This window comes from Miniopterus schreibersii, assembly GCF_964146895.1.
Source record: "Miniopterus schreibersii genome assembly, chromosome: 8".
NCBI classification, from domain to species: Eukaryota; Metazoa; Chordata; class Mammalia; order Chiroptera; family Miniopteridae; genus Miniopterus; species Miniopterus schreibersii.
Genome location: NC_138109.1, coordinates 34,960,442 through 34,977,280, shown reverse-complemented (window position 1 = coordinate 34,977,280; position 16,839 = coordinate 34,960,442). Strand labels below are relative to the sequence as shown.

The 16,839-nt window shown below is 46.8% G+C and overlaps 1 protein-coding gene across 2 annotated transcripts in view; it reads left to right on the top strand.

Moving 5' to 3' along the window:
* The first annotated feature begins 240 nt into the window (after positions 1–240).
* The window catches only part of C8B (complement C8 beta chain), a 37,347-nt gene continuing 20,748 nt past the window's right edge, over positions 241–16,839 (top strand). The window contains exons 1-5 of one of the 2 annotated variants that reach the window (XM_081146096.1): positions 246–406; positions 8,396–8,552; positions 11,831–11,972; positions 14,024–14,165; positions 15,533–15,665. In XM_081146096.1, the coding sequence (XP_081002222.1) occupies positions 315–406; positions 8,396–8,552; positions 11,831–11,972; positions 14,024–14,165; positions 15,533–15,665 (666 nt within the window). In that variant the 5' untranslated portion in view covers positions 246–314. Of the gene's footprint in view, positions 407–8,395; positions 8,553–11,830; positions 11,973–14,023; positions 14,166–15,532; positions 15,666–16,839 lie in introns of both variants that reach the window. The other variant, XM_081146097.1, reaches the window with a different exon arrangement.

Sequence of the window (16,839 nt, the reverse complement as noted above, 5' to 3'; positions counted from 1 at the left end):
ACCCAGGCAGCCTGGACTTAGAGCCCACAGTCCTCACTGCCCCACTAACAGCCTGTCCTCTCGGCTGCTCACATAAAAGTCTGTTATATATGAATAAAAACCAAGCTGCTGCAGAGTTTTTTATCATTGCCATTGCTTTCCAGAGTTAAGGGGAAATGTTCTGTCTGTGCAAAGTCTAAGGGGTTTCCTGTCACTGGTTGTGTTTACTTTGCTGAACTGTTTGCTCTGTGGGGACAGAAGCTGACGGTGGCACTCTCTGGGCAGGCTTTTCATGGATCTAGGTGCCTCAGCCAGACCCCCGTCACAGAGAGAAAATGAAGACATCCTGGGCATGGGCTTGGAGGGCGCCGGCAGAGCTCTTTCTTCTCTGTGCTGCCCTGGGTTGTCTCAGTTTGCCTGGCTCCAGGTAAGTGACAGTTACAAATGATTCCCTGATCGTTAATGTGACAGGGAATGTAAAGCCACATAATGCTGACCGTCTTTGTCGCATACCTATTGAATGAGGAACATCTCTTGGAGCAATTTGCATGCAACTGATAAAATAGTATCAACAACTGTCTTCAAATTATTGTGAAAGCAAGCGGCTGACTTCAACAAAAGTTCCCGTAAGAAACTGACATGTTTAAATGTACTTTGTCATGCTAAGAAGAATAGGGTACTTGTTTTGTATTCTGAACAAAGCCTTGGTGTGATTTGTTATGCAAAAGAAGGTTTGTTATGTATGGGAAAAAAAGAGCCATTTCCTACCAATGACGTTACTGTATGAGAGTGACCTACTCTACCAGCTCATCAACTCAAATTTGGGGTTTTTTCACTCTATTGCTTGCTCCCTCTTTCTTACACGCACATACACACACATTCCAGATGTTCTCAGCAATTAAGTGCTAAATGATTTATTTCATCCCTTTTGTTTCCATTAGTAAGATGCAAAACAGGCTAAAGGAAATATCTGAGAACAAGCTCAAACTTAACCTCAGTCAAAGCTCAAACTTGGGCTCCAGTGAAAAAGTGCCAGTGACTTGGCAGTTTGAGGTCCTCCTGGCGCATTCTGTAAATGCTCTCTGAGCACAGCCTCTCACTTACTGTGAGGAGCCCCTAGGACACATTGAACCCACGCTTGGCCTCGGCTCTGCTGAGCACTCAGCCCCCTTGGGCACCACCCCGAGACCACCATGATGAGTATTTACTACCTGTTGGGCCCTCAGTAGATAGTAGCTCTTGTGATTATCAAGAATTTCAACTTGGCCCTAAGGAAAAAATCAAGCTGCCAAGGCCTGCCTTGTGTGTCCCATGTGTACACAAAGAAGTATCTGGAATCCAAGGAAATGTGTCATAGAATGGAGGGTTTGAGGGGATCACGGCAACCCCACCCACAGCACCAACCCCTGTGCAAGGCCCCCTGTCCGCTCTGAGGACACAGGGACAAATAGGACACAAAGAGCTCGTGCTCTGGCGGGGAAAGCCCACACATGGGTGCACACTGTGTACTGTTGCAAGAGATGGTGCCGTGGCAGGTGGGAAATGAGAGAGGGAGTGATCAGCTCTACGGCGCAAGGGATCTGGAAAAGCTTCTAGAAGGGGGGATGCTGGAGCTGAATCTTTACCTCTGAAAAGGTGTTTGCTGAATGGCCAAGGGAAATAAGGGTGTTCCAGGCACAGGGAGCAGCCCAGATAAAGGCATGGAAATGAGATAGCCTGGCTTGTTCCTGAAGCTGCAAGTGTACCGCAGTAGCCTTGAGCACAGGCCTAGGCGGGGAGTGACCAGAAATGAGATGGAGCGGGAGTCGGGTCGTGGGCGGAGGTGAGGGGGCACGAGAGTGACAGTTAAGAAGCTTGCACCTAATAGAAGAGGGTGTAGGGGCATAAATGGTGACGGAAGGAGACTTGACTTGGGGTGAACACACAATACAATATACAGATGATGTGTTATAGCACTGTACACCTGAAATCTATATAATTTATTAACCAGTGTCACCCCAATAAATTCAATAAATAAAAGAAGCTTGCAACGTATCCTCTAGGCGAGGTGTGGGGGAAAATCCTGCCCGGGGTCCATATACAGCCCACAAAATCATTTGGTCTGGCCCTACTAAGGCAACCACAGGTAGGACTCAAAATTCAATAAATCTAGGAGCTTTTCTCATAGCTAATTTTTAAGTTGATAATTTTGTATGCCCCCTGAATGGTGTTATAAATATCCAAAAGGCCCTTGGCAGAAAAAAGGTTCCCCACCCTGCAAGGTGCTGGGAAACCATTGAAGGGTTGTAAGCAAAGGAGAGGCCCGATCATATTGACATATCTTGGGGCGCTCACTCTGTTCACTCTGCCGTGGGAAGTGGAGGTGCAGGTGGGTGGAGAGAGGGCAGGTCGGGCCACCTTGTCTGGTCTTTGTCGTGAGCTGGGGCTCTCTCCCACTCGCCCTGCCGAAGAGTGGCCTGGGGGTGACAAAGGAGAGAGTCACTCAGGTTTCGTGAGTGTCCAACCCTCACCTGAGTCCAGGTGTAGTGAGTCCAGGTGTAGTGCTCTGGCCGCTACCCCGGTTCCCACGGGCGGCACTGAACACGGCCTGTGTGTATTGGATTTCCACACATGAGGTGGAGGAGTAACCTTCCGTCTGGAGCTGAAAATGCAGCAGAGAGAAAAACCTGAGCCTTGGAGAGAGGCTGTAACTGTCCCCAGGCTACTCACTTACTACTGAGGGAACACAGACTGAAGCAGGTGTTTCCTGGCCCCAGAGCCCGGGCGCAGGCCCGCGTCTCATGCGTGCATTGCCCCTCTCCCACGAGCGTGCGTATCCGACTGGCTGGACTCCTGTGCCAGTTCTCTTTCTCTGGGCCACACGTTTGTGGCCTTGAGATGTTGCTTTAAATTTCATGTCTACAACAGCAAACGACAAAGGGAAGAGAAATTGAAAATCTGCCGCCTCGAAGCTGCCCCTCCCAGCAAAGAGGAGCGATACTATTTGCAAAGAGGGAATGCAGCTGCCTAACCAATTGGGTGTGACAAGTGAGTTGTTGTGTCAGGACATTTCTACAGAATGCCCAAGCACGTCGATGCGCGTCATCTATGTACGCCGATGGCGCGCAATTTACTGCTGAGCTAATCCCGCTGTACCTGGTGGATCCACCTTTGTTTTGATCAGAGACTCCCGATAGAAAGAGTGTAGGAGACGGGGACCCAGTGACATATGTCCTAATGCTGCCACAGCAGTCCACGCACCTCGAGGAGAGGCACATCCACGCCAGTGTTTATGTGGACGGATATGTCCCAAGGACGTGTAGATGGTGTTACTGGAGCATTACTTGCAATTGCAAAACATTGGAAAAATGTAAATGTCCTTATGTATGTCCTCTGATGGAGCATCTAGGTAAGAGGAAGGAACTAGGTTTCTATGAATGAATGTGGATAGGCCTCAGAAACACAATGTTGACCGACCACAGCAAGATGCAGAATAATACGTACAGTATGAATAAAGTACACAAAAGCAAAACTACAGATTGTGTACATATATAAATATGTGTGTGTACATGTATATAAATAATATTTAAAAGACTGGAAAGATACATACCAAGTTCATGACAGTATTTTCCTCTTCAGAGAAGAAGGGGAAATGGAACTGGAGCAGGTGTAAAACCCAGATGTCAGAGTTATAAGGTTATTTTTTATTTTTCAAAAACTTGAAGTATACGCAAATGTTAGCAATGGCTAGTCCTGGCGTGTGAGTACATGAGTGTCTATTACTTTGTTTTCTGTGCTTCTCCGAGCATGTCTAATTTCTCAGCATTAAAAACACCGAGGATTTTGATGGCAGAAGTCAGGGCGGTTGGTCTGAACGTCCATGCGGTTTGTTTCTGTAGAAATGCAGAGGCGTGACAGCCTGTGCTGTAACCATATGCTGAGCCCTCGATTGGCCCTGCCCTTTCTTGGACTCCACGCTATTCCCGGGAATTAAAGATGCCATTTAATGCTAGCCTTTCTTTCCGATTTGCATTCTGTAGCACTCATAAACCGCACACATCTCACCCAGGGTAATTTACAAACTTGCTATCTATTCAGCTGATTACTTCTTAGATTGCCACCTCCATAATGAAAATTGGGTGCAAAAATGAGAGATCTGCTGGCTATAACTACTTTTTACCAAGTTCCTTCTATAAGCGATCATCTTGCCCATTAACAGGCTTTCAAATCTCAGAGGAGGAAATAATTGTGACTCTTAATAGCGTGTGTGCACATTACTTAGCAACTCAGTCTCAACTGTGGTCTGAAATTGGGTTGATGGTTGCTAAAAACACCATGTAACTGTTTCTTAGTTGAAACAGGAAGAGGAGACCCTGCTGCGCTGTCAAATACATGCTTGGGAGCAGCCAAATCACAGACAATATTGTTTTGTCAAACCTGCAAATTAGTAGAAAGAGCACATCGGAAGTGCCCGCCCGCCCCCTCTGGTGTGCAGCATCCCGCTCCAAGTTGCCGTTTTAAAGCACCCACCTGTGGTTTCCAGGAGAGTCTTTGACCTTTCCTTAAAGATCCAACTTTACTAGGCAATTGATTTTTGCTGGTCTCCGGGGTGGTCCTGGAGATGGATTTCGCTGTAGTTAATATTATCCTCTCTTTAGGACTTTTGCCAAGTGAGGATGTATTGGTTAATGACCTTGTCTGGAGTGATATACTGTGTATCTGAGACGGTGGAAACGATGTGAGTCTCTTCCTAATGACTCAATCTTGGACACGGAGGAGAGGCATGGAGACAGGAGGGGCTGGTGGCGTGGAGGCTGGCCCGCTCCCTTCTAGGCCGCGGGGTAATGCGCACGGCGCAGGCTCCAGAGTCAGCAAACCTGGGTGCAGAGCCCACGGCCGCCGCGGACCAGCTGCAGGGCTCTAGGCCGTCTCCTCCCGGCCCCGTGGGCAGTGCCCACAGCTGCCTCATGGCACTGCTGTCAGAACCCAGTGCGACCACATGCCCCGAACACCTCTCACACGCTTTGATGCGCTCTGAGCGCTCATCTTAGTACTCTCCCGCTTCTCTTCACCTTTTTTTTCTTTTTTGCCTTGAAAAGGAACATCGATTAGAAAGAATTTAACAGTGCTATACGCTCTTTCAGATGGAAGAGAAATAAAATTCGTACTATACCCATCATATTACATGGGGAAACGGGAGGCCTCGTCAGATCAAGTCCCATGATCACTCATTCACTCTTCAACTGAATGTCCCACCTTGTGTCAGGAACGTAGCAAAAAGCGTGGCCTTATCTTCTAGGCATATTTCAGGCCTCACACTGCTTGACTGCTCTGTAGATGTGTCTGTCTGTCCCCCTTCACCCCCCAGGCTGCCCCCATCCGCATCAGCTCTGCACACTCTCCACACCTGGACTGGCCGGGCACAGTCGCTTCTGGCCTCCTGGTGGTGCGGACGCTCCCCAAGAGCTTACCCTTGACCGGATCCTCCTCGCAAGGACAGTCACAGCCTCTCTCACAGCTCTCCATGGGCAGATCTGCGCTGTGTCTGCAGCACGTATCTCTCTCCTGAGTTTGAAAACCACGTAGGAGGCATGTGCTGAATGAGTCCACACAGGCGTCCCGTGGGCACCTGGGCCTCAGCGTGCTCCAACATCATCTTCCCCGATCAGCTCCTTTGCTCTGTGTTCCCCACCCACCCGCACACTCAGGTGGAAAACCAGCATCGACCTAAACCCCCTCCTCTCTCCAACCCACAGCCCGTCCGATTACCCAGCACCGCCTGTCCATTCCACCGCGACGTGTCTCACACGCCTGCCCTCCCCTGCTCTCTGCCCTGACGCTCCCATACTTCAGGCTCACGTCACTCCCTGGGTCGACGGCACCAGCCACCCGCCTGCCTTTCCTGCCTCCAGGCTCTCCCCAGCCCTGTGCAGCCTCCACCCTGCGGCACAGTGACGTCCCCAAGCACAGCTCTGGCCGTGGAGCCCGTATGCTTAGAAACCTTGCCTGCTGGGTGAATTCTGGAGGAGCTATGACATAAGACGCATTTCTCTTCCTATCCTAAGACAAGCCATGAGTTCCAGAAGGCAGAACCTGGCGGTAGAGTTCTCTGTATCCCCTATGGCTTTTTCTCAGCAAATTTCATAGACTTTTTTTTTTTTTTTTTTAAATATATCTTTATTGATTTCCGAGAGAGGAAGGGAACAGGAGAGAGAGAGAGAAACATCAATGATGAGAGAGAGTCATTGATCGGCTGCCTCCTGCTCACCCACTGCTGGCTATCGAGCCCGAAACTTGGGCATGTGCCGTGACCAAGGATCGAACCACGACCTCCTGGATCATAGGTTGATGCTCAGCCACTGAGCCACACCAGCCAGGATCATAGACCTTTAAAGTGAGAGGCACCCTAAAGACTATCCAATCTAAGTCTCTCACTTTCTGGTGGTAAAAAACAGATGCTCAGATGTGGGAAAGAATTGCTTAAGATCATATACATCCAGCCATGGTTATACATAGCACTTTGGAGTTGAGACAGTGCTTTCACATACATTTTATTTGAACCTAGAAATAGCCTTGTGAGCTGGGCATGATTATCTCATTACATATGTGAGAAAGGTGAAGCTTACACAGGTTGTAAAACCAGACTAAGATGACCCAGCTGCTGATGAACTCTCTTCTTTCTTTTTTTTTAAGTAGGAACTAGTGAATACTTGAAATTTGTTTTAAATAGACATGGCTTCAGAACTGGAAAAGAGAAAGAGAAGTATTTCATGCATAACTGGCAAACACCTAGTTCCTTAAATCCTACAGTTACTTAGAATGTTTCATCGTAAGGTGATGAGCAAAGCAGCTAAGTTAGCTGAAGCCACTAGTTGTGGAAATGTTTCAAATTTATAGAACTGCCCATAGGTGTTTACTGGTCTGCACTGGAGAGTTCTATTCCATGTACTGACAAAAGCAATGGAAAGCAAATTATTTTGTCCATTGAGCTCTGAGAGAAGTCGTGAGCTTAAACTAAAGTTATCATATGGAAGCTTATATAGCCTAGCAATCTTAAAAAGGTTATTTTTTTTTCTATTTCATACTATAAATGTGTCTTTTTAAAACATTAAGAAGTATATGGTTGTGGTGATACATTAAGAAGGATGAGGGCAGGTTGAAGGAGATAAAATGTTCCTGAAAGTTTAATTCCTAGTATTCCCCTTTTGCCTAAGAAACGGATCTGTAACAGGTTTCTCTGCTTCCTTTATTCGAGAACAATTTCTTCTGAATGGAAAATTAAAAGACAGGATTTTGTCCCTGTCTCAAATGGCTTATCTCACATTTAGTTATACATATTTTATTATGTATTTATTTGACTAAACTTACATTAAATATAAAATAACCTATTTTGATGGAAATACAGGGTGGGGCAAAAGTAGGTTTCCAGTTGTGAGTATGCAAAACAGAGTTTATTCTTGTATTATTATTAATGATTGTATTATTTTCCACAAGAACAACTGGAAACCTACTTTTGCCATACCTTGTATATAAGATCCTAGGTGTTCTTGATGATTAAGGTTAGTTTTTTTAATCATTTTTTTATTTTTAATTACAGTTGGCATACATTATTATATTAGTTTCAGGTGTACACCCCAGTGATAAGACATTATGTAACTTACTGATTGGTCATCCTGAAAAATCTCTCGCCCATCTGACACCATACATAGTTATTAGAATATTATTGACTATATTCCCTGTGCTGTACTTCACATCCCCATGACGATTCTGTAACAACTAATTTGTGCTTCTCAATCCCTTCACCTTTTTTACCCATCCCCCATCCCCATCTGGCAACCAGCAAAATGTTTTCTGAATCTATGGCTCTGTTTCTGCTCTCCTTGTTTATTTATTTTGGGGGTTTTTAGATGCAATTGTTGATAGATATGCATTTATTGCCATTTTATTGTTCATATATTTTTTTTATTGTTCATATTTTTAATCTTTCTTTTTCTTCTTAAAGAAGACCCCTTAACATTTTAATTAATACTGGTCTGGTGGTGATGAACTTCTTTAGCTTTTTCTTATCTGTGAAGCTCTTTATCTGTCCTTTGATTCTAAATGATAGCTTTGCTGGGTAGAGTCATCTTGGTTGTAGGTCCTTGCTTTTTGCATCACTTTGAATATTTCTTGCCAATCCCTTCTGGCCTGCAGTGTTTCTGTTGAGAAATCTGATGGACTGTCTTCTGATCCAAATTCAATACACTTTCAACCACAGCTAGCCATAATGTCAGGCACTCACTGGGCGTTCAATAAATATTAACCTATACTAAATGATAAACCAATAGCTTTGCACAGGGGAGCAAATATGTATTTATTTAACGGGTGGATAGGCAATTGCATATGTACTTAATTCCCTTCTGATACTTGACTTTCTTCTCTCATGACGACCTTTTAGAGGTGAAAAGCCACCCTATCTTGAGTCAAACGCAGTCAATGGGAGCCTGGCCAAGAGTAGGCAGACGAGGAGTGTGGATGTCACTTTGACGCCTATTGACTGTGAACTGTCCAGCTGGTCCTCCTGGACCAGGTGTGATTCCTGTCGGAAGAAAAGGGTAAGTACCTAGGCCTTGAGAGAGCTCTAAGCTTCCAGGAACCCTAATCCTCAGCAAGACTGGCTGAGGCACTACCAGTAGTGCCTGGCACATAGTAGGACCTCGGTAAATGTTGGCTGATTTCACTAATGAATTCCATCCTGTGCTTCTCGGCAGCAATTACACCTTTTCTTCGATCCTTCAGTTTTCCTCTACACATGTGTCCTTCCTTGTTCATATACACCTTTCTAACTGGCTGTTTCGAGCCAGAACTCTCCCATGCAGCCAGCTACTTCCATCGTGACCAATCAGCAAGGTGTTAACAGCTTCCTAATTAGGCTTCCTGCCTCCAACCTTGCCCTTTTAGTCCATCTTTCCTTGTGCAACCAGAGGGAGGCATCAAAAATGCAAGTCTGGCCTGTCTTTCCCTAGCCTGAAATCTTTCAAAGTCTACTTGTGGCCCTTAGGATCAAGTCCATACTTAATGGCATTAAAGGCTCCCCATGACCTAGACCTGGCCTACATCTCCATAAGACATCCCCCGCTCAGCACACTGACCACCTGTATTTCTCTGACCATTTCACCCTCTCTCTGTGCCTTTATTCATGCAGCTTTCTCAGGCAGGATTGACCTTTCCCAATTCCTTTACTGGCTAACACCTACTCATAATTTAAAACTCTCCTTAGGGACCATTTCTTCTGAGGAGCCTTCCCTGATTTCTCAGCCCCACTTACAGTGAGATAGGCACCTTTTTATAAACTGTAATAGCCCCCTCTTCCTTGGGTATCCTTGCATTTATCATTCACTTTTATTATTTAGCTTTCCATTAAACTGTGAGCTGTTAAAGACTTACTCAATTCTTTATCTTCAGTGTGTAGGCCAATTTCCGACACATGATAGGTGTTCCAAAAATATATGTTGTTTGCTCTCATTATATGTTCTGATATCTCTGTAAAGAAGCGAGAATAGTGGTTACACTGTTAGGCAGGTAGGTAAACAGAGATTCAGCGGGTAAGTGCGGCCTTGGGTTCACCTAGTAGCAAACACACGCAGGCATTGAACTCTGGCCAGTGGCCTTTTGTCTAGTGTTCTACCAATCAAAATACACAGTCTCTGCAGTATTTGTCCTTCAGGCTCCCTTATCATAGGAGGGCTGGCCTGTCACTCCAGCTCTGAGAGCAGCTGATGTGTCAGAGAATGGTTGCCATTTACCCAGCTCCTTGGCAAACCAAACCAGCCATGGGCTAGGACCCCAAAGAGGCTGTGAAAGTAGGCCCAGGACAATTACACACCTAATTGGATCAATGTGGAGAGCCAAGCAGGATCATTTGGTTCTCAAAGTAGGCTTTATTGCTGACGTTTTCCACATTGATCAGATTGTATGGATAATTACTTCATCCACACCATAAACCAGGGAGACTCAGCAGGAATCACCCACTCATCCAGCCATCCAGAGCTCTTTACTCGGGTTTGGTGCATACTTCCCTCAGCTGGGCATCATTGTTGTCAGCAGGCTCATTGGCTGGGACTTCAGCCAAACCTTCAAACTGGAATTGGGAGATGTCTTTCCTCCATCATTTCCACACTCCTCAAACCAATTTTGTCTTCCGTGGTTGGGACAACGTGCTAACAGTCTTCTTTGCTGACCTTTTCCCTGTCTTGCCAGCCTCTGCCTTCTAGGAAGGAAGACCCTCCAGAAATGCAAAGGAGCGTGGGTGGATGGTTGTCTACATATATTTTGGATTTACAGATGGTATACAAGTAATAATTATGGCTGGTTAACGTGTCATTCTGCAAAGGGGCTACTAGCCTGGTTTGCCCCCTTTTTAAAAAATGTGGTTTTTTAATTGATTTCAGAGAAAGAGGAAAGGGGAGAGAGAGAGGGAGAGAGAGAGAAACATCAATGTGAGAGAGAAAAGTCAATTGGTTGCCTGCTGCACACACCCCCTACCAGGGATCGAGCCCGCAACCTGAGCATGTGTATTGACCAGGAATCGAACCTGTGACCTCTTGGTGCACCAGACGACGCTCAACCAACTGAACAACGCTGGCCAGGGCTGGTTTGCCCCCTTTTGTTGCACCAAAATCTTGACTGCAACTAGCATTTGGAAGCCACCCACATCTGATCACTTCCTTCCTCTTCAGTGTTTTTTTGTTGCTCCGGAATAAAATACTAAATGCAACCTTACTGAGGCCTGGAAGGCCCTGCGTTACCTTTGGTGGCCCTGTCACCCTCTACCTCTTGCCTCCTCCCTCCTGCACTCTTCACTCCAGCCAGGGTGAATTTTGTTCCCAGGAACAAGGCACATTCTCTCTCATCTCTCAGCTCTGGCACAGCAATCCCCCCCCCCCCCCCGGACTGCTCTTCTCTCCCCTCCTCACACCGGTTCTCCATGCTTGCCCGACATTTCTGTTCTTCCCCTGGGTCTCAGTTTAGATGTCGCGTTCCCATCTCCTGAGTTTGCACCGGGGATGCCCCTGCGAGGTTACAGAGCACTCTGCACTCCCTCGATCTTAGCACAGCCGTCACTGCCTGCTGCCTACCATCACCGCCGCCACCACCTGTGACCTCCGCGAGGGCAGCCCAGAGGGCACGATTAGGGTTAACAACAAACAAAAAAAGCAAGCATAAATAACACCTACTTTTTTTTTTTAACCATTGGGTGGCCGAATCAGTATTTTAGAAATCCAAGCAATATTCCTGGAACAAACAAATTGGAAGGTAGAGACAGAGAAATATTGACTTCTAAAAAGTATTAATAATAAAAAAGAAAAAGAATTTCCAGAAATTGAGTGTCTACTATGTATCATACAACACAATGAGAATTCATATATACATACATGTAATTGAAACTCTATAACTAGACCTTTAGATAATTCATTATCTCCATTGTAAAGATCGGTAAACTGAGATCATAGAGGTTGAGTAACTTGCCCAATATTACATAACTAGAAAGTATCAGAGTCTGTTGTGGCTGCCAAGTGCATGCTTTTGCATGTATAAGATACTGAGTAAATGAGAATACTTGAGTCAGCCCACTCGAGTAATCAAGCTGAGAGACTGGTTTCATGTTATTGAACTGGCCACATCCATCTACTTGCCACCTTTGGATCCAGAGTCCGTGCTTTTCCCACATTCAGCACATACAGAGATCAGACAAGATCCCTGCCCTCAAATTGCTCACAGTATGGTTGGAATAGGCAAGTTACCAATCGCAACATAGATCCTCCAGGTATCCCTGAGCTCCCGAGGTCCCTGAGGCTCTGCCCTGGGCTCACCCTGAATCTCTCCCCTCCAGTACAGACACGCCACCTTGCTCCGACCCTCTCAGTTCCACGGGGATCCGTGCAGATTCTCTGACAAGGAAGCCGAGGACTGTGTCACCAACGCACCCTGCCGAAGTCAAGTGCGATGCGAAGGCTTCGTGTGTGCACAGACAGGTAGAAAGGGGCACTGGAGTGGGAAGCAAGAGCTGGCAAGTCAGGCCATGGCATGGGATGCTGGTGGCACTGGCCATTGCCTCGTGCTCAAGCTCAGGGTCATGTGTCAGGCCAGGAGGCTTCCTTGTCTTCAAATCTCTGCCTCCTTTTACATGTATCACTTCATAAAAACAATCCTATAAAGCGGGTGTTGTTATTACTCTCCCCATTGTACGCATTAAGAAACTGAGACTTGCAGAAGTTCCCTGCCGAAGGTCACGCAGCAGGTAAGTGGAAAAGCCGCAGTTAGAAATTTGGGAATTCAAATCACATTCTCTGACATTATGGACACCAAAAGGATGTGTGCTGGAACCGGAAACCCTGAGTCAAGTCTCACTTTGACTTTGTGACCCAGGAGAAGTCACTTCATGTTGGTGTGCTCAACAAAAAATCAAAAGCGATGTTAACACCTTACAAGTTTTTATAAGGATCACATGGCAGGATGGGTATGAAAGCTCTTTCAGAGGGTGAGCTCTGCTGGCTCTCTCAGAGGCAACATCTGAAATGGCTAAATAAGGCTGCTTAGCACCACTGATCTCTGAAAAACCTTTGGAAAGATAGCTCTTGCCTCTGCATTTCTGTATCACCAAGTCCAGCATGGCCCCTAAAATGCATGATACAGTCAGTAAAACATTCTTGACTAAAGGGAAAGAAGGAAGGGAGGGAGGGAGGGAGGGGGGGAGGGAGGGAGGGAGGGAGGGAGAGGAGGAAGGAAGGAAGGAAGGAAGGAAGGAAGGAAGGAAGGAAGGAAGGAAGGAAGGAAGGAAGGACAAATGGATGGGCGGACAGAAGGATGGAAGAAAAGAGCACACAAATGAATGATCAGCAGCTGTAGGACTAAGTAAACACTTTTCAACACATTTATCTGGCTCATTCAAGCAAACATGTGCCCCTATATTTCTCCAAGTGTCCAGCGAAAATAAGAGAGTTTTGACCCAAATTATCTAGGTAGGAGCTACAACTCTCTACAACTACTGTACCTATGTGGACTGCACTTTGGGATCTTCCAAGAAAGAGTTAGAGATTCGTAGGACAATTCCTAGGGCTTATTGCAAATGCAAAATCCCATCCAATGAATCTGAGTTTTCTACAATGTGTCCATGGCCTCATTGCACCAGTGTTCCACGATTCTGACCAAAGCTTTAATGGTTCTTCAGGAAAGCTTTAATTTAAATGCCTTGTAAGAAACAAGCTGAGGACCAAATTGTCATTCTTCTGCCTTTAACACCCCAAGAGCATTGGTTAAAATGGATCAGACACATCTAAGGAAACAGGGTCACCTATATTATGGGCTTTATGCCCCAAGAATATACAAATAATAAAGGAAGTCAGGTTTGTCAAATGCTGTAAGTAATTTCAAACATATAGTCCAAATATTTTTATAGTAGAAAAATAGTCCAAATAGCTATAGTGTTAAAGGAAGTGTGGTTTAGTGGATAGAACTGTGATTAGACAGTTACAGGTTCTACTCCTGCAAATATTTACTGGCAATGGGCACGTGGCCCACAAAAGCACTAATTATAGTAATAACAACACTTATTGGGCATGTACAGGAGTCAGTACTCTTCCATTTACTCATTCAATTAACCAGCAACCCTAGGGGGTAGGTGCAATGGCTTCCCTATTTTATAGATGGGTAAGTTGAGGCAGGATGTTAAGTAACATATGGAAGGTCCGACAGCTGGTCTGACTTGCAGGGCCCACCAAGCTCACCTCTCTCCCAGCCTCAAGGAGAGAAGTCCAGGCTCCCCTCCTGCCTGGCCACTCAGCCTCCTCCTATCAGGCACTTTCCTTTCCCTCCCTTAATAATCTCCTCTCAAAGTGCTTTCAGGAATATGGTGCTGGTCTCCTCTGGGGAGTAAGATGCAGATGTCATTGCCAACCTACCGGGATACATGTCAAAACAGAGTATTAAAGGCCTGGAAAATGCCTGGTGCACAGTAGGTGCTCTTAGCGTGGCAGTTCCCTTCTGACAGCCACATAACTGCAGGTAACCTCCTCTTTCCACCCAGGGAGGTGTGTAAACCGCAGACTCCTTTGCAATGGGGACAATGACTGTGGCGACGGGTCAGATGAGGCCAACTGTAGGAAGATCTTTAAAAAGTGTCTGCATGAAATGGAGCAGTACTGGGCAATTGGCCATCTGGCCAGTGGGTAAGTTACTGAGTTTCTATTGTATAGATGGGAAGGTGCAGAATTAAATGTAATTCTAGAGAAGAAGCTGATAGGAAAACAGTTGCTTCTTTCCTTCCTGGAAAAAGGCTGCAATGTAAGTGGGTGCCGGTGGCCGCTTTCTGAGGACAGTTCTGAGGGGCTCCGGGAACACTTCCCAGGGACGCACACGGGCCACAAGGAGGGCTAAGTCAGAATCCCCAGGGACAGAGTAGTGAGTGGAGACCACAGAGACCCCAGTGAGGCCTGGGGATACCTGCCACTGAACTCCTGCTGCGTGGCCGTGTGAGGTGCTTTCGAAGCCTTACCCTGGAACCCCATTGCCAAGTTGTGAAGGAGGTTTTATCTGTTCTATAACCCCGGGCCAGCACAGGGGCTGGCCCAGAGGAGAGGCCCTAAGTAGTTAGTGAGGGAATGGATTTTCCGGGTATGTCTGCAATCAATCCGTTTCAAGCTGCTGGGGATCTCTGAGCTGGTTGAATCCTCCAGCGAGGCCAGAGGAGCAAGGTCAGAAGGGACCAAAGTGGCCTGGTGTTTGCCCTACTTGCCTGCCAGGTTCTGCAGCTCCTCAGCCTGCAGGAGGGAAAGTGAAGGCCTCCCCTCATGTGCATTAAAAACTGCCATGTGTGACACAGTGTGGGGACAAGAGCAGTGACCTTGAATGGAATTCACCTTCCTAAACATAAATCAAAGCCCCATCTTTTGATACATGGGCTCCTCCCAATAACCCCATGAGGCAAGTGTTCTCCTTGTTCCCATTTTATAGTTGAGAGACTGAGGCGTAGAGAGGTTAGCAGCTGTGCCCGAGGTCACATAACTTGTAAATGGCAGAACAAGGATTTGACCCCAGGCTTCTGACTCCAGAGTTTGTATTTTGACTTATTACGCTAGATGGTCCTTCTAAGGCAACTGTAATAGTACAGAACAGTAAATGCATGAATGGGCCAAGTGCAAGGTCATATACAGGCCTCTTACCCAGCTTGGTGCAAGTGTCAGTGAGGGCTTCCCACAATAGGCAACGATAGAGCTCAATATCAAAAGATAAGAAAAAACAACAGTGAGTGGCTGGAAGGGCATTCTAGGCATAAGGAACAGCACTTACACCTAAGAGGAGTAAAGCAGATGGGAGGAAGAGGAGGCCTCCCCAAGTGGCTGGGACTAGGGTATGTGGTTGTGGTTGGGAGTGGCCAGAAATGAAGCTGGGAAGCAGCTTTCTACCAGATATCAAGGGCCTTGAATGCCGTGCCAAGGAACTCTGCAGGCCCACCTATGGTTTAGTAGGTCTACCAGTTGAAATTGCACAACCTGCTGCTTACCCCTCCCTCCTCTTCTCCTTGCCTTCCCTGCAGGATTAATTTGTTCACAAACAGTTTCCAGGGCCCAGTTCTCGATCACAGGTATTACGACGGTGGGTGCTCCCCACATTACATACTGAACACGAGGTTTAGGAAGCCATACAACGTGGAAAGCTACACCCCACAGGTATGTGACAGCCAGGAAGCCCCTGCAGGGCAGTGAGCACTCCGGGAGGAGCCCGCTGGCATGGCTTCACCGCCAGGCCTGCAGCTGCTGGGCTAGTTCATCTCTTTGAACGTCAGTTCTTCATGTGTAAAATGGGTGGCTCCTTCCTCGGGACATGTGTTGAGGCTGATATGCTGCATATAGTAACAGCAATAGTTGCAGTAGCAGTAATTGTACTAACAATAATATCCAAAGCTACCATGAAGACAGAAGTATAGCTTAGGATTTGGAGTCTCAAAAACTTGGTGGCTCTGCAGTTTGTCATCTGTGGAATCCTAAATGCTCCCAGCCTCCCTTTTCCTGTCTTTGTTGCTGTTAATCCTCAAAAAAGGATATTTTTTCCATTGGTTTTTGGAGACAGTGAAAGGGAGGGAGGGGAAGAGAGAGAGACAACACATTGATTGGTTGCCTCCTGCACGTGCCCTGGCCGGTGCCAGGGATTAAACCTGCAGCCCAGGTCCGTGCCCTGGAATGGGAAGCGAGCCCGCCACCCTCTGGTGCTCGGGCCGAGGCTCTAACCACAGAGCCACACTGGACAGGGCCCTTTTCCTGTCTTTAAATTGGGAGTTATAAAGGTTCTGCCCTGCAGGGAGAGGACTACTGAGATAACAAGTATAAATGCTCAGCAAACACAGTGTCTGGTTGGACGGCGCGTCCTCGGGAAATGCTAACTCAGGAAATGGGGTGACCAAGTCCTTCCTCGCTTGTTAGAAGCGAGCATCGCGCTAAGCATCTGAAGCTATAAAATGCTCTGCCAAGAGAAGCCGGTTATGATTAACATACAGACCGAGAAGCAATCTCACAGGGAGCGGGTTTAGAACAGACTGGTACTGCGAGTCACGTACACTCAAGACCCAAGGCTGCACTGGGGTTCGCAGCCTGGCTCTGCCACCGGTCCCAGTTTTACTTCAGCCTCAGTTCCTTTTTCACTCCGGGCCTCCATTTCCTCATTTGTAAAGTGAGGGGGCTGGACGAGATAACCTCAATGGTGGCTTCAGCTCCTAAAGATGCAGTCCTGGCGGTCAGGCCACTAAGCCCCTCCTCCTCTCCCCTTCCTTCCCCTTTTGTCCCTGCACATACTTTATTGGCAAAAAAAATGAGCCTGGGACAAACACTCTCTCCTCCATGAGGCCAG